Here is a 22,455-nt window from a genome sequence, read left to right on the forward strand (position 1 = left end):
GGCTGCATATTGTGTGGCAATATCAGCACTAAACACCCCATAATGTATATGGTGTACAGAAGCACCCATAAACTTAAACACAACTCAGTGAGTCACTTGATCCACCAAATTTCATCCTTATTAAAGAATGAAATTCACTATATGGATGATGGCAGAGCTACCTAGTCTTTATTAAACACATATTGTCAAAAGCCCCCAAAATCATTATAAATTGATGATAAACAGAACAGCTCCATTTCCTCTAAAAAACTAGGAAACTTATCATAACTACAATTTAAGCATGACCCTCAAAAAGACAACTTTATTGTAATAAAAACATATACATTACTGTAGTAATAACCCATACTTATACCTATCTATGAAAGTACTACATACAAGAGATGCAGCATATGTGAGTTTTTTGAAGTCTGAAGTAAACTGAACATATCAACTAGATTTAAAAAAAAAAAACAACCCTGGAACAAAGTAGATAAAACAGAAAATGATTTCATGATTTAATAGAAAATTGCTGGTAATAAAATTACTTTTTACTCAAAAAACAGAGACAAGGAAATCATTTACCTTATAGACATAAAGATATTCTCTTAAAAAAGCTCCTTGCTGAGCTGGAGGTTGTTTACTGTCATTGATCAAAATATGCCTGAAGGCAGACACAGCATTGTCCATCTGACGAAGTGTAAAGGACTGACGACCAATGGTGAAGTTAATGTGGTCTTCTGCAAGAGACCAGCCTTTCCCTTTGTAAACCTGCATGGCTTGACAGTAGCAACGTAAGGCATGTTTCTTCTGCAAGAAAAAAATGTAATCTCTTAAATAATCCCATTATTCACTAACTGCAATTATAACATTATGAAGACTGAACAGTAAGCCAGAAAAGCAGATTTTCCCACATGCCCACCACTATGCAAAGTGCAGTGTTTCAGAACTGTGCCACATATAATCTGGTCAATTCCAATCTAAGCACAGAAGTGTTTGTTCCTATAGTACAGAGCCTGGCCTCCAGATTAAGTTTACATTTTCAAAGACTATAGTAACAGGTAGTAAGTTAAAAAAGCAAGTAACAAGAAAATACTACTTTTAGGAAGGTGTTTGAAGTTCCTTTAGGACTGACTGCTAAAGTCTACAGAGTTCTACAGCCAAGCCTCAGGACATAAGCAAGATTTAACACATTTCAATCCACCCAAACTGAACTTTCAGTGTGATACTTTCAGCCAACTACTATTCAGTATGCACATCTGGGACAAAAATCCACGCCAAGAAAACCAACAAAACACAGCCCTGCAGTACATACAAGAAAAATTACCTATCATCATATCAGCCACTGGAAGACAGATGGCCTGATACCAGTCAGCTCCACAGTTCCTTTCCTGTACATACATGAGGACACAGGCATTCAAGGCCAAGTCTAGGTATTGAACAGCTGTATAGACATTCACTGTACAGCTAAGTCTCAACTTATAAAAAATGGCAACAGCACTCTCTTCCTTACAGCACTAACGGGGAAAAAATCTAATATTTGTTCACACTGGTATGGCGATGACAGCAGAGCACAAGCAGTAAATCCTTTATGTCAGCACGTACTAGTGACACTTTAAAATATGGCATTATGGTCTGCAGCTAAACAGCCTGGCTGATTTCTCTTTTCAGTAGCATTTTATATTTTTGTACCTCTAAGGATATGAAAAAAAAGTGCTACATTTCCTACAACACTGAAAAAGTATTTCTTGGAAACCAGAATCCCTACAAATACTAGACACAAACAAAGAGCTGCTACACAAAATCAAAACTTTACAAAATGCATCCACTTTCCCAGACAGAAGAACAAGACACAAAAGAATGAATACACGAAAAACTGATCAACAGTTTCCTGTCATTATTATTCTATCATAGCAGCAGACAGGAGAACTGTTGCATGAAGAAAACAAAGGAGGTGGAAAAGCTCTCCTACAACTCCTCATATCATATAAGTCAAGAATGCAAAAATACTTTTTTTAGTATTAGCCAAGACCACAAGGCTTTGTTCCAAATAGAATTTTGACACCTTGTTTCTCCTGTATTATTGTCTTGCAATAACAACCTCAGCAGGAAGCAAGCACAAGCTATCTTTACAGAATCTATCCCACAACTAATGCAGAAACAAAGCACAAAAGTTCTAACCAAAAAAGTTTATCTACCACAGTTAGAGCTGCCTGCAAAGGAATGTGAATGGGAGTAAAAACGATCTGATCTGTATTGTTTTAACTGCCATGTAAGTCTAACAGCAATAGAAATGCTTTGCTTTGTCATGTAGTAACTGTCCACGCACCCGCACCTCCAATAAAAAGCATCTACTTAAGGCATCAGGAAAAACAAATACCTAAATTTTGCTATTATTCCAATAAACTGAGTTTAACAAATAATTATCTCCCGCAGTTCACTCTTACCTCAATAGTAAAGATAGTCCTTCGCCCAAAAAAGCCTTGAAAATTACTGTGTATAAAATGAGTCTCAGAAACGAAAACACATTTAAGTTTCAAGTCAATGATCTTCAGTATTACTTCAAAAACAGAAGTAAAAGACTAGCATGATCAATTCAGAAGTCATTTTCAGAAGATTACAGAACAGAACACTGCAGACTAACACAGAAGTGCCAGAAGCCAAGCACAGTTTTTTTTCAGACTAATGACACACTTAACATATTTTTCAAAGTATCTAATACTGGTTATATTTTCCACGTGGAAAGATAATACTTACCTGGCCTGCTTTACTAAATCTGTGGCCAGCCAATATCATATGAAATGCAAACTTTCTAACCATGGGACTTTTCATGTTTATAAAACAATGGGCTGCCTGCTCCAACAAGAGTGCACTGCGAAGATCTGAATCCTGTTTAAAAGGAAAAATGAAGAATTAGCCTGAGTTGAATAAAACCATAAAGGTAACAGTGTCCTTGTTTTAATGCTAAGAGGGACAGCAAGTTGTAAGAGCTCTGTAAAGCTGAAGATTCTTCTATATGCAAACATTATATACATATGTGAGCACATAAAAATAAGATTAAAAGTATTTTTCAATAGTGTTCAATATCATCAGGTTCTTATTTTTTCTAGCAAAGAATATATGAATCTGTTTCAGTATGAGTAACAAAAGTATTTTCTGCTTTTTCAGTTACTCAGACTACAGTTTCAAATACTTACCATTACCTCTGAAGCACTCTCCTACCTTTTCCCCTCCCTCCCTCCACAGATATTAAGGTTAGAACCAAAAAACAAGACCTCTACTAAGATGACTGAAAACTATGGGGAGCAATGAAACTTGGTGAATTCTTAATCACATGAACCTTTTGAACACATTGATTTCTTAATGTGCAATTTCTTACTATTATACCCTTCTCTTCTCCTGCCAAGACACAGCTATATTACATTAACCAATCAGAACAGAATCTACTTGATTTTACCACAGCTGAACTCCACGGTATCAGTGATGACTACAAATACACTCTGAGACACCAGTAGAGTATCCTGTGAAGATTTTCCTTGCCACTACCAAAATGCATCACAGGTATGCTATGTGCAATTTTAAGTTGTAAAATGACCATGCAGAGCTAATAGTATTTCAATTCCTTGCTTAAATGTCTTAGGATGCTCTTGTAAACATTGGTAGCAGGCTTAAGGTGAAAGGGCAAGAATGAAGCTACAGAGACACTTGAGAATGAAAACCGCAGAACTAAACAGATCTACTCCACACCTAACCTGTCCCAGGAAAGTCTCAGAAGTATCACATTTGGTGCAGCTAGCACCATGAAGTCAGAACTATCAGTTAGACTTCCCTCCAAGTTTTCAAGTTGATGCTACACTATTACTGGAATTATATTTTTCTTCACTCCTTTTCAAGCAAGACAATTCCTGGGTTAGAAGCTGATTCCACGATTAATTTCTGCCAATTAAAATCACAGAAGTGTAGGATTTCACTTACACAGTAAGGTTCTAATGATACATACTAGCTGAGCTACAGTAATGCCTTAGCTGCTTAAACTATAGAGAACTTCCAATTATATATGGGGTAGCATCCATTATGGCTCTGGCAAGCCATGCTAACTCTTAACACATGAGTTTGTAAGCTACACCATTCGAGAGCTAAGCAGATGTCAAAAAAATTAGTTACAAAGCCAAAGATAACATATTTAGCATGGTTAAGGAAGTCAAGCAAGTCATTTGACATTGTACTAGTTTCTTCACTTACAGTGTAAACAGTTTTCTTCACTTCATGCTCTATACCTGTTCATTTGCTACCTTTGGCTAGAAAATACTGTAGGACAAGAATCAGAAGGTAACCTAGAAGTGTTTGGGTAAGAAAAAAAATAGTGAGAGGGCAGAAACAGAAAAAGCTACTAAGTTTTACCTCACTGGTTAAACGAATCAGAAGAGCAGCTGCCTCTGAATATTTGCTTTGACTTTTTAAGATTTCAGCACTAAGCAGTACACAGCGTTCAGCCAGAACCATGTTCCTAAAGTAAAAACATACATGTATTAATAAATGTTTATCAAAATAAACCTCATCAAACTTTTTATCTCAAATCTTACTAATTTTCTTACTACACACAGCATCAGACTGAGGTTCTGTTGCTTATTCTTAAAGGAAAATATTTGAAAGTTCACTCCCCACAAAACAATGACATACAATCGACACATTAAGTGTCCAATCCTACTAAAAGAGGAGCTTTATGAAAGTCAAAGCTGGAGAGCATTTTTGAGCAGAGTACTGCATTCGCAAAAACACCAACTAAAACGATCTGATAAACAATAAATCCAACAGTTAGAAGCAGGTTGTACTCAGAAGCTGTACCTGGGTACCAGGTACCCACTATGCTTATCTGTCACACCCCCTGCTCAGCAACACAGGGGAACATCAGACTAAAAACCCCATGTGCAGAGAAAAGAGACGGGGATCACTCACCAGTTAGTCATGGGCAAAACAGACTTGTTTTGGGGAAGATTAAATTAATTTATTGGCAATTCATAACTGACTAGCACACTGATAAACAAAAGCAGAAATAAAACACCTTCTCCTGACAAATCCTCCTTCCTAGGCTCAAGTTCGTTCCCAATCCCTCTACTTCCTCTTCCCCATAAGCAGAGCAGGGGAACAGGGAAAAAGAGCTGTGGTCACTTAATATTTCTCCTCTGCTGTTTCTTCCTCCACATCCCTCTCCCCTGTTCCAGTATGTGGTCCCTCCCACAGATGCAGTTCTTCAATAATTACTCCAGCATGTATCCTTTTTGTAGTGTACAGTCCTTCAGGAACTGACTGTTTCAGTGTGGTTTCCCCACAGGTCACAGCTCTTGATAGCAACCTGAGGTGGCATGGACTGTACAGGCTACTGCCACCTTTGGGGTACATCCACCTGCTCAGACATTGGGACAGGCTGCAGGGTAGATCCCTGCTTCCCCACGCACCTCCATGAGCTGCAAGGGAAAATCTGTTTCATCACTGTCTTCACCATAGGCTACAGGGAAGCCCCACCTTCTCCTGACCTTGGTATCAGCAGGGCTGTTTCTCTCATTTTCTCACTCCTTTCTCACAGCTGCTGCACAGCTATTTTTACCCTTTCTTAAATGTGTTACCACAGAGGTAACAGCAGCACCGCCAGCTTGGGCAGTAGCAGGTCCATTCTGGAACTGAGTGAAAACTGATTCTGCCACAGGCTGCTCCTGCTGTCTTCTCAAAGAAACCTTCATTGCAGCCGCCCACTACCTAAAAATCTGCCATGTGAATTCAATACACAAGTTCAATAAGCACTCTGTAAAGAACAGCCCAGATCTCCGTTCATGCTATCCTAGATATGTTAGTTTATCTTGCTCCTCAAAAAGTTACCATCAGTCTGTGATCATCTGGCACTATTACTGTGCAGGGCAAGAAAGTTAAGCCATCAGATCTTTCAACTTTCTCTAGATCAGTTCAACACTAAACAACATACTTGCAGATATCTCGATAGGTCTGAATTGCTGTCTCCATATAATGAGCAGGATATGGCCGAGGAGCTCCAGGCTGAAGAAAAGCTGATACTGCTGCCATTTCCTACAAGAGAAATTCAGTAATGTCACTGTAGTTTTTTCAACAAATCAGAAACCTCAAAAGACTGAGGAACATGCTTCAATAGCTACTAGATTCAAGATCTTCATCTAATCAGTCACTGGTATATAAAAGTATCCAATACACTGTAACTGATGAAAGCTTTAATACAACAGCCTATCTACGGCTCTGCTTATAATTAGCCAGAGAGTTACACACAGAAGTGTTTGCAGTTGATAGCACCCCCAACATTGTGCAGATGCATTGATTCAGTACAGTTTTACAAATCCAAAAGAATTTCCTATTATCAGGAAGATTGTTCCTGCAAAGTAGCACTACCATGTATTTTAAGATGAGGACTGAGTTTTGCTTAAATTAATTAAATTATCAGTTTCCAAGGAAACTCTAGCAAACATGCAGTCTGAAATTTTGCTTCTTTTCTCATGGCTTGAAAATACGATAGCAAAGATTTTCTGCAGAAAGTAAACACTAAGACTAGTCTAGATTGACTAGACTAGATTGCTATAAATTCATAATTAACACTGCTTCCATTCATTCAGAAACTAAGATCTCTTATTATTTGGCTTATTCAGATTATCCAAATGCAGAGCACCCGTCTGACCTGTAAAAACAGGCATTTAACTAAAAGTTTTAATCAAGATGCAAAAGTATACAATAATACTTCCATAGCACTAGGAAGCGAAGTTTCAAATTTTAGCAATTACCAGACTAAAGTTCACAATATATACATCTTCTGAAAAATTATGACACTACTTATTTTCCCCCAGTACTCCCATTTATCCTGCTGAAAATTATTTTAATTATAAATACTTTCATTCTTAGGAGGAAATCATGAATGAGTATGTGTTTAGAGTCAAGTTTAGTAATGACATACTCAAAGTATATCCTTGAAGTTTTAAGTCGCCCAAAAACAGGTACAATATCATTTTTATAGTGAAACAGTCTAGAATTTCTGGCAAATAATTATTTTGCCTAAGTCTAAAAGATACTATAAAGCTATTTTACATCTGGCTTTGAGTTATCAGTTTAAAGATCCATTTTTCTGGAGGTTGCATTATAGGTTTTCTCCTTTCCATATTTTAAGAATGAACTCTCCAGTTTTTATTCATACCTTTATTCCCTTCATATAACAGCAGTAAACAGATTTTACAACACCTTAGAGTTTCCTAAAAATATGCATATTTGGGGAAACCCTTACAAATTTGGAGGTGGAGGGGAAAGATCGCCTTTTGTTACCTTCAGACAAATATTAGAGATAATTAGAAAAGGTTCACAGGATGTTCATGTTATGTTAAGTACCAACCAGTGCTCCAGCTGCATAAAGCATTGCCTGATCATTTAAGAAGTCTTTCTTTGCTGTATGGTAACAGCTATATGCAAGTTCATAGTGCTGCACCAAAAAGCACAAGTCTGCCATTTTCCGGATTTGAAGCTCTGGTGCTTCTGGTGGATACCTATAAACACAAATATTTAAATTCAAAGTCATCCTCTCTCATCTTCACATCTATTCACAAAGTAGTAATAAAACCAGTATTGCTTTCAGCCTTGCCCAAAAACAGCAAAGAAAAGTGAATCTGCTTCCTTTCTGCCACATGTAACTTCAGTTTCACATCCTACTTTCTGATTAGCAAGGTTTACTTTTCCAGTAGCATTCAAAGCAGACACTCCTCTTAGTCAAGAAATACTGAATGAAGCTTTTAACTATCACTGAAACTGCTCAGTCAGATTAACCAGCAGAGCTAAGCAGAGCTGTATGAGAAGGAAAAAAAGTAAGACTTTGCTCACTTGGCTGTAAGTTATTCCTCTACATTTCTCTTGAAAGAAATAAGTCGACTAAAAAACTACACTTAATGCCAAAAAGACTGTGCAATTTCGTGTCCTCTGCAAGCAATCTAATTTTTAGTTAATACAATAAGATTCACTTCAGTAATAATCAAATACATTTTCACAAACACTTGTACATCAAATGCTGTAGGAAGTGAACTACACTTAGAAGTTCAAAACCGAAAGTTGGGATTAGCAATATTTTGATAACAAATCCAAAGATACACAATGTAGACATTTGAAGCTGTACGTGCATGCCATTGCCCTAGACTAGACAATGAACAAAATTATTTAGACTTCTGTGGTAAAGATAGTTGGACAGTGATTTTTCTGATTATACATCCTAATTCACAGAGGGAAGTTACCAAAGCATACAGAATTAGTATTTTGGTAACATTTAAAACCTAGTTTTAGTGTATACTAAGATAGAGGTGCACTAAGTATGAAATTCCCTTTATTTAGCTCTTGAACATATTGCAAAAGCAATGTTCTGCTGATTGCAAAGTTGCAGAAGCAAAAACACCTATACATGGGATTTGGTTATAATGACAAGTGAAAAACCTTGTACAATATTTTTTTAAAATCCCTCATGGCAAACCATAGCTTCTTTTTATTACTATCACATGTGTTCTTATGAACTTAAAAAGCTTCACTGTAAATACAGCAATCAGATAACTCTGCAAACAGTTTTTATCCCCTTCTTAAGTTCTGCTACTCCTTTATTGTACATATTCAGGCACAGTAGTCTTCATGATTTTTCTGACTGAAATCACTCACAACATTGTTGGTTTAGTTCACTTTGCAGAACACCATCAAACAAGCACATGCCTTCCCTCCTACCCCCCCCAAAAGGTATATTTTGAGATCTAAACTGCAAATAAGGACTGAGATTACTTACAGCAAACCAGAAGTATTCTTGAGTTCATTTATACTTTTCTCTGGAACCTTGCTGCCACTAAACCATTTTTTAGTAGCAGAAAACAGCGATCGGCTCAAGCCTTTCCTGGATATTAACTGGAGAAAGACATTGAATTAGAGCATTACATTGCAAGAGATGTAAGTTAAACTAATATAAAAAGCCAAGATTCATTATGGCTTCATAATTTAATTTTAATTCCATAAAACGGAAATAAATAAAAGGAATAAAATCACTAAGAATACACTTTCTTAGAATTAATCTCTGACACTAAGACAGAAATTCATATATTTATTTTCATATTTTCATCATTCATATATTTATTTTACCTCAGCTGAGGTTCACTATTTTTTCTGTAAACTGGAGAAACATCCATCTTAAGAACTTGAACATTTGATACATCTTGAAACATTTGAAAACTAAATTCTAAATAATTAGAACATCTAATTTTGGGTAGTAGTCCAACCTAAAATCTAGACTAAGTACATAGTACAAGAACCTTCTGTCACCCACATAAAACACTATCACACCACAAACATCAATTTCGAGTGTCATAGGTATGAGGTAAACAAGGTTACACAACTTCATTCTTTTAGATAATTTCCACTTAGAAGGAAACTTCTGCAGGAAATTACCACTCCCATCCTATAATTGCTCTTTAAAGGTAATTTTTAAAAGCAGAAGAAGGTCTCTCTTTTCTTACCAGGACTAGGAATATATCACTGCATTCCTGTTTGCTACACTTTAAATAGCCACTTCTTTTTAATGTTTCTCCATAAAACTTACTAAAGTAAACATGGTCACACGTACTAATTTCCAAAGTCAACTCTCAGAGTGAGCATTCCTAACAGGACATGATCCTTAGTATGAAAAGCCCTCATACTTAAAACTACAACTTGAATAGAGAATCCAATCAAAATAAAATCAGAGCTCAGACAACAGACTGAGTCCAAAACTGAATGCTAAATGCAGTAATTTGATAGTACTAACATAAGTCAACCCATCTCCACAGGTGTTTAAGCACATGAAACACTTGCAAAGGACTTCACTGTGATACAAAAAACTTTAATGCATGACCTTGACTGAACATGGGCATGATATTAATCCCACTTCCAAAAAATCCTAGTTTGAGAGAAGGATATTGAGCTGCAAAAACTGCTAAGATGAAGAGAATTCCACAATTCAAGGCATCCCTGCATTTCTTCCCTTTCAAGCAGCAACTGAAGGATACAGCTTTCTTTGCAGATGATTATTGATTAAACAAATTTCTTAAGTTTAGCTGTGTATTCTGATGTTGAAACACAAAGTCCATTTTGTTCCCCATGCCAGAATCATCCAAAGGGATAGAATATTAAGATTCAACAGATTTCCCTGGAAACAGTTCACACAGGCTTTCACCAAGAAGCCACCTTCCAGTGGAGGTGTTGATACACATTAGTTCTTGTTTTTTTAAAAGACAAATTGAGTAATAATGAGAACACTTCAGTTATTTGTCTTCAACCTCCTTACAGTTTTCAGCAAGACTGTTGAATCATTAGATGCAGAAGGAAGCAATACTGTCAAAACAGATTTCTGGATTTATACCCCAACCATTTTCCCTTATTACAGCATGAATTGTTTTCAAGGGTAAACTGACCTGATCATTGAGTTGTCGAATTGTTTTCTCTATGTGTGGCAGAAGTCCCCGAAATGTGAATTCCTGTATGAACTGCCTAATTCGATCGTGATCTGTGAGAGTTAAGCAAGCACCATGAGGTGTCCCAGAATTTGACTTCTTGGAGTCTTGCAGTGATGTAGAAGCCTTCATGTAATCAGTGCTATCCAAACTGCCACTGGGATGATCCAGTTGAAGGGGGTGAGTCTTAAAGTTATTTGACAAGCCATCTGTTGAAAGATTGAAATAAAACTCCAGTAAGCAGAAAGTTACTTGAATATTTTGGGTTTTAAAGGTCATTTTTACTAACCTCCTTCAAAGTTCTCCTTACTCAGAACTCTGGAAAGCAAAGCAATTCACCAACTGTTCTGCACTACAGATCAACGCTGAGCAGGCAGCAATAGAGCACTGAGTATTGCATCATTCCTGGAATTCTCACAAAGTTCAGGGAATCTCAAGAATTACAACATAGCTAAATATGTACAGTTTTGGTTCTCAACTACAGAGCAAAAAAATCTTCCAGTATGCTAATATTAACAACATTGAAGGAAAACTATGGAAACATTAAAATCAAAATAAAGCACTCACGAAAGTTGGAAATGCAGCAATTACTACAAGGTTCCATTGAGTCCATTCTTTTTCTGCTTATGTTTTAAGGTTAAAAAATAAACCAAAACAACAAAACCTAATTTTCCATGTCTTTCCAAGCACAATTTCCCCCAAAGTCCTCTTTGTTCAGTGAGAAGGGCTGCTGACCACTATTGCATTTAGCTCTGAAATAGACTGAGACCCCGTTTCACTCTAAGACTTAAGTTGTTCTCTTATTTGTAAGAAAATCAGCTTGCCCCACCTGGCACTGAGCAAATAGGAGATGTGAAAGCAAATCCATAATGGATTTTACTAATTAAATATAAAGTTGAGTTGGTAAAGTTCAACTGGCAGCTCCCAGACTGCATCTGGGCTGAGAAGCCTTAGAAAAATGACAACTGGAGGCTTTCCTAAACATGCCTTTAAAGTGAAGTATGAAGGATCCGGGCCAAGACAGGCCAGGTAATGCAGGGTACTTTATCCCTATTTGATGATGCCTCTCATCTGAACCCTACACAGCTATCGTAATTGTTTTTTAAGGGTGTAATAATTTGCACTCATTTAATTTACCATCCTCTCCCCATCCACAAGCTGAGTTCCAAGGCAAGTGCTTCCAAACAACTTAAAAACTAAACACTTCCCTGACATTTACAGATTTAATACCAAAATCAAGGATAAAAACACTCCAAAACTTCAGCTTCCAGGTTACAGTAAAGCACACAAACCAAAACGTGCACTATTAGGACTAAAAAATGGTAAATTTTCATACGTTATTTTCACCAATTACCAGAGTCGGCAGACAACATGCTTAAAATTACAAAATATGAGCCAAATACACCATTAAGCATCTCATTAAGGAGATGTCACCAATTCAGTAGGTAAGTACCACAGCATTTTTCTCTGAAGACAAAGCATTTAGAAAACCATTACTCTGAGTTCAAATCATCTGATTAATTACTGTCCAAGATGAAAGACAGTGTGTACATGTTACAACATAAAGGTTTTCATAAAGTTCCAAAAATACCTTTAATTTCACTGTCTGTTCCATCTGATATCAAGTGATCAGTATTCTTATTTGAAACAGTATAATCTTCATAGGAATCCTGCAAGGAAAGGGGGGAAAAAAAAGTCAAAATTTTACTCAACCACATACAAAAATCCTTAAACAGTAGTTGTCAACTTCAGTAAGTTAACTGAACTACTACAGCAGCATGTTTGCTCATATGTATTAACTTCTCTAAGTCGTTTCTGGGTTTTAAGAAACTCTTATTTTAAAGATGAAAATTACATTCACCAAATGAAGCAAGTACCTTCTAACTTGCTCAACTAGATTCCCTGACAACCAAAGCAACTCTTACACAGTAATGCCTACAGCAGCATTCCCTAAAGCAATTCCTGAATAAGCTCACACAAACAAAGACCTACATTGCACAGTTGATGTGGGACAGAAAAGAAGAAAAATATCTGATTAGTTTATGGCGGACTATAACTCACTGGTCCTCTTAGCTTATAGAATATGGAATGTTTTGACTTTTCAGTAGCAGCTGATGCCAAGAATGGCTACCTGCAACAGAGGCTAGACAGTTACATTTGGTAAAGAAATACGATTCCAGAAACCTTTTAATCGTAAGGAGTTATAACTGCAAGTCAGTCAAAACCAAACTTAAAAAAGAGTATTTTTGGTTCTAAAGCCAAAATTACACATATTTATGGCAAACTCAAAACACACTAACAGTTGCAATCTTAGCTGATGACAGACCAGACTAGACCACAAGAAACACACATACTCCCACAAAACACCACATTCACACTATTTCGTGAAGTACAGAAGAGTCAGGAAAAAAATTTAAGACTGAAGAGGACAAAAATGCAGGTAGAAAGTTACTATGAACAGGACACTTCTGAGGTTACTTCCGCTTACAGCTCTTAAGACACAAGTCCATTATTTCTGTGCTCCTGTCAGTCTACTTCAGATAGTCCAGTGTTTCAGTGCTCCTTACTGTGAACTTAAATAGCATAGAGGACAGTTCCCCCTGAGGACTCATCTTATGCCCTCACAAAAGTCACAGCTGTGTGAGAAGTGTCTTGACTGCCTATTAACTCATTCTGTAGAAATACATACTTAACACCAAGGTGAAACGTAATGCAACTGAAATGGACTAATAAGCACCGTAAAATCTGTTTTTTAGAATACTATAATACCTGGTTTTGGATAGTGTTTTTCTGAAGGTACTGACTCCAAGGATCTGGTATCTGTTCGTCTGCTCCTCTATTAGACACCCGAGAATTTATTTTCAGCAAATAGCAACCCTGAGTTCCATATCTCTGTTTCATCTCTTCATAAATGGAGTCAGCTCTGAAACAGTAAAATAACATTTATCTTATCTTGGTATCAAACTAACTTTAGAGCGTGTACTGCAACAAGCTATCTTAGACTATTATCCATAGTGCTTAAACAGAAAATTCTCCTATTTTAAAAACAATCTGTTATGTAAAATTGAGATTCTTTGAGAATTAGTTCAGAAAGCTAGCAAAGAAAGCACCTACCCCAAAAGCTGGGATTGATTCATTTCATCTTACATGAACATGAGAAGATCTAAATATAATACTTTCAAATATCTGCCGTGATAATAGCATACTGGCTAATGGATCCTGTTGTGTGTCTAATCTCAACAGAATTTATCAACACAAACATTTTGGTAAAAAAGCTCATCTGTAAACTCACTGAAGGCAGATGACCCACCTTTGTTCTTCTCCTGTGCTTACATCATGCAGTAACACATAGTATTTGAGCGTGTTTGGTATGAACCACTTGGGATATGAGTATTCACTGCTGTGCTGAATCCGGTGCTGTTCTTGCGACAGCTTCAGGAACTGCTCCACAGGGTCAGGTTCACTAGAAGAAACTACCAGCATACCTGAAATCATTAAGGACACATACCCAAAGAACAGGGACAGCCACTGATCACAGAATAAAATAGGAAGCGTCTAAAATAGACTAGATGAGTACAATACTTAAGCACGGAAAACATGCTACCGGAAAAGTATGTGCCTTAGAATTTGGCCTTAGTCTCAATAAAAAACAGTTAACTAACATCTGCAAAATGAGATGAAACAGGAGTTTGCTCCAATTCTGACAGTGAATCCAAGTTTAAACTGCTACATGATAGTTCATTTAAAATTTTAGATAGAGACCAGATGTTGACATAGCAAAAATGCAGCTGAAATTCATCCCCACTGTATTTTAGCTTTCAACTTCCAAAGAGTTGTTGCTTTATGTTATCACCTGAACAGTGATAACCAGCATTCATAAAAACAGCAACATCACCTGAGTAAAAAGCAGAAGTGTTCAAATTTTTACCTCAATGCAACTACACAATCATTAATAAGGAACATCCTGCTCTGCTACATCTACTCTCCAAATCAAAAGACATTAATTCAGAGAAGCCAGAAAGCAAAGTCATATTTTAAATGTTATTAAAATTCAGAAGTCAAAATCAGTATTTTGCGAAGTTAATTCCGCACAAGAGTGGTCATTAACATACCTTTCTGCTGTACTGAAATTATAATGTTTAGTACAGAATTAGGAACAGAGTGTCATAAAACCTGCAGCATCATAATTACTGTAAAGCTAAACACCAGCTACATCATGAAAGAGTGATTATTTTCAATTCCCCTGTAGACAAGCAAATTGGGCTCAAGGTTTGGTAAAAAAAACAAGTGAAAGTATTCAGGCATTGTTCCAGCCTTTCCAGACTTCTTTTTGTCCAAAAAAGTTCAATGTTCACCAAAATACTAAAACACAGTCTCCCCAACCTCCACCACTCCATCCGCTTACAAAAAGCTATTAAAAAGCAGCAGATGCATCCCAAACACACATTCCTCTGTTGTAGATAAGGGACAGTCAATAGATACTTAAAGAGTTACAGCAGAAAGTGTCTTAGGATGATGGAGTTTCATTTACAGGTATTGGCTTTAAGCTCACTTTGTGTCAAAGAGTGTGTGGAGAAAGGGAAAAAGCCCCAACACAAACACCACAAAAAAACTTCAGGCCAAACAGTCACAAAGAAAACCCTGACACCCTTATGAAATCAGTCTGTGTAGTCAGACATGGTGGAAAAATGTACAGGCTTCAAATAATAATTTCAGTGTCTCCTGTGTTACATTTTGTAACAGCCTTCCCTGGAGTGATCTGTAACATTCAAAGGATACATGCAACATAGTGGTTTAAGAATTCGTGATCAGACGCAGGCATGGACTGAAGAAAGCACTCTCTGTAAGACTCAAACCAAGGAGTAGTAGCTGAAATACACAATAAAACAGGACAAATTAGACTATTCAGTCAAACTTGTTTACCCATTAATGAAAAGGAAGTGTGAAAGACTACACCTGCAAGTGAAGCCTGCAAATTCTGACAAGGTTTGCATGGTAGGGGAAAGAAGGTGAAATAGTCCAAGGAGAAAGTATTTTAGATGCTAAGTAGGAGAAACAGTAACACTTGAAGCAAATCCTGTGAAACTGAATAGCACCTTAAGCACTACATTCCTCACCACTGGAGGCTCACCTGTATTCAGTCCTTGTTAAACCGACTACCCTTTACCACCCCATTTAAACTCCCATACATTTGGCAAAAAAAGACATAAATTCTTCCAACAGACATTAAATTTCTGGGCTAGGGATGTGAGAATTGACCAAGAAACAACATTAATTTTTGAGTACATAAAGGAGCTAAGGATTACCAAAACCTTATGCTGCCTGTTTTCTACAAGTGTTGACTTGGATTGATGGCAGTCCCCTTCCCATGTCTTGCTATAATAAACATTTCAGCTGCCAAAGACCCAAGAAGATAAAACCTCAGATCAGAGTTGTGTCATTAATGCCTAATAATTTTAACCAGCCATGTTTAATGCCCTTTTACAATAGCAATTTCATTTTCCTAAGAGTAACAAATCAAAGGAAACCAAGGATGTCTGGGACATCAAAAAGACATGTGAACCTAATATTGTCCATTTCTTTCCACTCCAGTTATGGGTCAAACAATGAACTATTACTTCTTTTAAGCCTATTCTATGCCATCTTAATTCTCCAAGTCCTTTCCCTTGAGTGGGAATCAATCCACTTTCAATAATCTGATTTCACACTAGATGTAACTAGAATCCAGTGTCATCAACCTGCAAACTAGAAAATAGTCACTAGTAGAGAAAAAAATATATTAAGAAAAATCTATAAATATTTTCTTTATATGTCCCTAAAAAATCCACATTGTTAGACTTCAGTAAGTAGAAATAAAATAAAAGTAAATAAAAATTTCTAATGCTTTGTAAAACTCTCAGGCACCCCCTCATAAAAACCAAGCCAAACCACCACCTCGATTTTTTAAGCTAACTTCAGGAAACGGATTCATCTTCATGTTGGAATTATTTTGTAGGGTATTCATTTAATTTTGTTTAATCCCACATTGTCAAACCATCTTAGATTGGCTTCAGACACACAGAAGTCAGATATACCCATACTTGAATTCACTCTAGCAGTCAGCACATGTCATAAAATTAAAAAAGCCTAGTAGGAGACAAACTTCCAGCTTTTGATTACAGCCTTCCTAGAAACTGTTCTGAGTACTCATTTAGGATATAAAAAGTTCTTGGCTTTACTGAGTCCTACATGCTAACATGCCAACTATTTAAATTAAGAAAAATACAGCTTGTTATTATTAAAAATAAGCCATAAGAAAGTGACTCATACACATTTTTCACAACTATAACAAGCCTTGGAATAACCTGGGTTCAAAGTAAACACTGTTAAACAACCTAAGGCAAAACTGTCAACCACATTGTACTTTCATGAATTGTTTTCAAATTTTCACTTCTGTTCTACTGCTGAATCACGGCAAAATAAAAAAAAAATCACATTTTTTTAAAATCTGACAACTACAAACAGAGAAGTACTACTTTGTTTTGTGGATTGGTTCTCCTGCCCTGTTTTTTCATTAGGCCTCTTTAAAACCTTGGAAGCAGCCTCAAAGGCAACTAGATTCCCTCCACACAACATTAAAAGGATTCACTTGAGTCTTTTACAGGGCTGTAATCCCTTATCGTAGATACTTGATAAACACACACCTTATTCATAACAAAAGCGGTATTTGAAAAAACCTTGATATTATAACATGTTACAGCAGTGCAGACCAACACTGTCACTTAGGTACCTAGACCAATATGTTCTGTATTTTTCCTGTAAAATGTTTCCAGTACGCTGAAACAGAACCAAAGCTTTGGCAAACTTGTTAACATGTTCAGAACTTTCTAAGAAAGAAAAGAAGTAATATTTGCACATAACAGCTTAAGAATGGGAAGTCTATTACGCATTTAGCAGGTTCTGAACAGATACTACTCAAAGGATAGCTGTTATTAACCAAAAGCATAAACTACATTTATAAAACTGAAAAACATCAAAACCTGGCTCTTATAGACCACGATGCAGAGTCTTGAGAGGTCAATAACCAACGTGGTTTGGCAGCAGTAAGTCAGCAATAAGTCTCATAAACTACATAAAAATAAATTAGAAACCTCTTTCTTTTTTAAAGGGTCATACTCCAGAAACAATGTCAATAGAGCAGAGACGTGCTCTAAGTACAGTCAGTTCTTGAATTCCAACCTCAAAAGTGTTACTATTCCTTGAAAAAAAGTTCTTTGGAGAAGCAGAAAATACATTTGAAATACAGCACAGTGACAGTTCCATAGGATCAAACAATCCAGTGTTTTTAACAGCACGAGGTAATTTACCACAACCACCCTTATTGATTGTATGGAAAGACCAAATGATTTTGATTAACAAGAGTAGAAATGTGATTAAAAGAAAAATCAAAACAACCACCACCAACGATTTTTCAGTTAGAGGGGAAAAATGGAGGAACACACATCTACGTCCAGGAAAGTGCTGAACAGTTGTAGCAGATGGTAAGGAAAGGTGGATGGGGCACATGGAAAAGGATTATAGGGCAATTTGGCAAATCAGCACCAACCACAAAAAAATACCTGAATAAAACGTGGATGTGTTCAGTTCCATCAGTGTCTCTTTCCAATTACTGTACCAAGGAACACTAGCTTTAACTGAGCGATCTGATAGAAAAAACATTATATTATTATACTAAAAAAAGTCAGATGCAAACACACTCTCAGTTTTTACACTCTGGTAGCATGAAGTAGGAAAAAAAATCTACACCATGCAGGTCCATGAGGGGCATTGAAAAGATTTGACTCCAGCTAACCTTAACCATGAATATTTCAGGCATCTCAACATTTGACAGTGTACTTTAATGGAAATCAATATCAATTTCTAGTTCAGCCCCAACTCCAGGCTCAAACAAAAAAGGAAATTCTATCAAGTAGGAAAGATTTAAGTTGTATCTAGATGTTACTTCTATTTTACTAGTTGGAATATACCCTAAATCTAAGGCACTAACTTGTGAGATCTCCCTGCCTGTAGAACTAGTTAAAAGTAGCTGAATACATTAGTTGCTGAAAGTGGTTGTCCCAACATTCTCTTTCATCTCAACCACATTCCTCCAATGCCTCATGCCAGCATTTATATCATGCAGCCCAACAAACATACCAGGGAACTGATCTAGTTGAAAAAAAATTATCTTCTCTCTAAAATAATTTAATTCCTTAGTGGGATAATTTTTCTTCACTTTCTACATGCACCAGTACATGAGAGAAGTAGGCATGGCTGAACATAAGCAACTTCTCAGCAACCAAATGAGTCTCTCAGCACTAGATTATGGGACTATAAGAATATTAAACAAAATTGTAATGAAGAAGGATTACAAACAATTAAATCAATACACACAGCAGTTCCAAAACTTTCTCAAAAAAAGAGCAGGATTATGACCCCAGTGCCAGAAACAGTCATACCTCAGCTTCTTAAACAATGTTTATCTTTTTTCAGAACAGACTGCACTTGATCATCATTAAAATTAAGGAGTATCTTTTAGTATCGTTATTGTAAAAAAGTCTCAAAAAAGCACAAATTAAAGAACTGATGATGAACATTTCCCATTTAATTGCCAAATAGTTATGTTCTCCTGTCAGGAATGAATGCATCCCTTGGTTTGAATAAAATGTTCTAAGAAAATTGAAAAAAAAAAAACCTAAATATCTTAGTAAATGCTCACAGTCATCTAAGCATAAAGGAACCCTACTTGGTACTTCCTCATATTCTCCTACACTGTAACGGGATACAAGTTCTACCATCAAGAGCACTGCCAGTGTTTTGTGCTAAACACATGAAACAGGGTTCCACTGAATGACAAAGTTACTACATCAATTTGTCCTTCCATGTGATCTTTAACAGTTTATGCACCTGCGCTCCTGCTATATGCAGCCAGTCTGAATGGAAATGGGAACCTAATCACTGAGATACAAAAGCTAGTCACACACAGCAATTTGTACATCCAATGCTCCAGCAACAAATATGGCAAACAAGAGATATTTGCTTCTATAACTACAAAGCATTTCTCAGTGTAGCCACTATTTTTCTTCCCTTCTTTCAAAACCTAATTTTTCAACTAAGGTCCTTAGAAACCCCACAGAAAAGTCTCCACACTGAAATCATTCTGCTTTCCTAGGGTCTTTCCATGTCTAGAATTGAAACAAACTTTCCATCTGAAAAAAAATTCCATAACAAAATGGCAATTCACCAATGTGACCTATATACAAGGGCACAGAAATTGAAAAAGAGGTGGGATTTTCAACATATCTCAAAACCAAGAAGTTTGTAGGCTCAGGTCTTTTGCTTTATAACCAACATGGGACATCAAGTTGAAGACATATCTCATAAATTAGGTATTGAAGATGTAAGAATTATGCCATTTTTCCATCACCAACATAAAAAAAATATTTACTATAGCACCATCAGTTACTAATCCTCACAAAGTTTTATCAGTCTGTTGCTCTAGCAGAGCTGAACTCTTCACTGAAGACTGAACTTTAAATGCAATAAATTACGCATGTTTAAATAGGGCAGTGCATACATGCTTTGAACTAAGTATGTGCTCAGAGGTTTTAATGGATTAGGATCTTAATTGAGAGGAGTTTAATCTTCTCAGCTCCTAAATCAGGTCTCATTCACTTAGCATTTTTCACAATACCTCATCCCTCAGAGATCTGAGGAAAAAAAAAACATTTTTAGAATACTCTAGTCATTTTGACAGTGAAATATGAAGCACAAGTTCTACAGAAGAAAAAAATAAAGACAAGGAATCAAAGGAGTCACACACCTTTCCCAATAGCCTTTTTTCCTTAAACTTTTTATGACTTTATCATAAAAAAGAAAAGAAGTCAGGACAACTAACTTCAAGATAAAGCTGTACAGTAGTACCAACACTGCACATTCTAATATTTACTCAGTCAAGTGCAACAAGTCACTGTATCAGTTTCGTAACAAGAAAATTATACAACCAAATAATCGGTAATGGTTACATTAAAATAATGATTTAACACAAGCTGAGAAGAACTACAACACTAGGAAAATTAAAATTATTATCAAGTTCTACCACTCTTTCAGCATTATATAAAGCCAAAACTATTCAATAAATCCAAAGTTTCAATAAAAGCAATGTCTCAAAACTGATAAACTCTGAATAGTTTTAGTACATGCCATGAAGTTGAAATGAAGGCTAGAAACCTCTCATCTAATTCCAGTTTACCTTATGAAAAATACAGTATCATTACATACCACTGATGTTGAGATCATAATCTCCAGCTGTGATCACATTAGCTACCAGTCCTTCAGCAGGCTGACTGACAGACACAACATCATGCAAAAGTTTCCGAATGGCACCGGGCTGAGGTGGGTGAGTAATGATGTTGTTGACAGCGATCTTCAAATTTTTAATGATGTGAAGCTGATTATTGGGATCTCTCATGTGAACTAAAAAGGAAAAAGAAGAGGATCTGTTGAGGACTATAGCAGACAGTTAAAATAGTTGTCATAAATTAGTCCTTTCCCAACACTTTTGTTCTTTGAAACTGCTCCAACATCAATTTCAGATCACAGACCATAATGCTTGACTACCAAAAATGGAGGAGGGGGAAGGTGGCAACAAGAAATTACTTGATGTTCAACATTAGGTTCACCTAGGCAGACAGATTAAAGAACAACTGGTAGGATCTTAGCTGGTAAGAATATCCATTCCATCTAACATAGTATGTGCACATCCTACACTGATGCACTCCCTTCCTTGGGAACATATCAACTTTCATAGAAAGGCCATAGGAACCGCATATGGGTTTCATACAACACATCATGTTTCAAGGAATCCCTAGTTTCCAAGAAAATCTCCACAAACTAATAAACAGCATTTAAGAAACTTGACAGGGATAACATAGTACTAATTAATCCAAAATTAACATATCTTAAAAGATAACCTGAAAGAGTTTGGGTTGCTCATCCCAGAGAATGGAGGAGACCTAAGAGCAGCCTTCCAGTACCTAAAGGGGGCTTTCAAGAGAGCTGGAGAGGTACAAGGGCATGTAGTGACATGACAAGGGGGAAGGGTTTAAAACTGAATGAGGGCAGATTTTGATCAGATATTAGAAAGAAATTCTTTACTGTAAAGATGGTGAGGCACTGGAATAAGTTGCCCAAAAAAGCTGTGGATGCCCCAACACTGGAACAGTCCAAGGCCTGGCTGGACAGGGATGTGAGCAACCTGGGCTAACGGAAAGTGACCCTAACCATGGCAGGATAAAGCTAGAACTAGATGTTCTTGAACGTCCCTTTAAACCTAAACCATTCTATGACTTTTACCACTTCAGCTTCCTTTGCAGAATCTTTGTGAAAACTGCTCCCTAAAGCCATCTGTTTTTAAAAAACTATTAATGACATTTTTAACACTCATTACAATACCAGGCCTGGTGTGATTTTTCAGGTAAATTCACCCTATTTCAAACCACACCTACCACCAAGCAAGCCAGACTGAGTGCAGGCAGGACACACTATGGCTGCCTAAGCCACCTGGTGCTACCATGTGCCACACAGCACAGCCCTTGACTCTTCTGTATGTTATTTACACAAATTCCTGTATGGCATATAAAAGGCAGCACAAAGAAAAATTCTCACTGTTTTCTTCATCTTTCAACTAACTACAGGATTCTCACTGTAAAGGTCTGAAACTGAGTATTCGATCTGCTCCAGCCTGGAAAGCACTCCACACCTTTTCCACAAGCCTCTTCAGAGGTAACAAGTACACAGCTGAAGTCAGATCACTCTAGATGCGTTTACAATCCATCTGAAATGTTAAAACAGATTTTTAATGTCATTTAAATCTTGACTGGTGCAGTTCTACCTTCCTCAATCACATATTCACTCCCAAGCTTTAACCAGCACTCAAGCTGGGAAAACATAG

General features: G+C 36.7%; 1 protein-coding gene across 4 annotated transcripts in view; it reads right to left on the bottom strand.

The window, feature by feature from the left end:
* TRAPPC8 (trafficking protein particle complex subunit 8) overlaps positions 1 to 22,455 on the bottom strand; it is a 52,212-nt gene that overhangs the window by 25,557 nt on the left and 4,200 nt on the right. For 2 of the 4 annotated variants that reach the window (XM_033063517.1, XM_033063510.1), the window contains exons 2-14: positions 20,784 to 20,978; positions 18,083 to 18,166; positions 15,264 to 15,353; positions 13,795 to 13,969; positions 13,254 to 13,407; positions 12,076 to 12,154; positions 10,446 to 10,693; positions 8,792 to 8,907; positions 7,373 to 7,523; positions 5,954 to 6,054; positions 4,378 to 4,483; positions 2,734 to 2,865; positions 562 to 786 (exon numbers count right to left, since the gene is read on the bottom strand). In XM_033063517.1, the coding sequence (XP_032919408.1) occupies positions 562 to 786; positions 2,734 to 2,865; positions 4,378 to 4,483; positions 5,954 to 6,054; positions 7,373 to 7,523; positions 8,792 to 8,907; positions 10,446 to 10,693; positions 12,076 to 12,154; positions 13,254 to 13,407; positions 13,795 to 13,969; positions 15,264 to 15,353; positions 18,083 to 18,166; positions 20,784 to 20,978 (1,856 nt within the window). The remainder of the gene's footprint in view (positions 1 to 561; positions 787 to 2,733; positions 2,866 to 4,377; positions 4,484 to 5,953; positions 6,055 to 7,372; positions 7,524 to 8,791; positions 8,908 to 10,445; positions 10,694 to 12,075; positions 12,155 to 13,253; positions 13,408 to 13,794; positions 13,970 to 15,263; positions 15,354 to 18,082; positions 18,167 to 20,783; positions 20,979 to 22,455) is intronic. The other 2 variants (XM_033063532.1, XM_033063526.1) reach the window with 1 other exon arrangement.

The sequence above is a fragment of the Catharus ustulatus genome, chromosome 1 (genome assembly GCF_009819885.2).
Source record: "Catharus ustulatus isolate bCatUst1 chromosome 1, bCatUst1.pri.v2, whole genome shotgun sequence".
NCBI classification, from domain to species: Eukaryota; Metazoa; Chordata; class Aves; order Passeriformes; family Turdidae; genus Catharus; species Catharus ustulatus.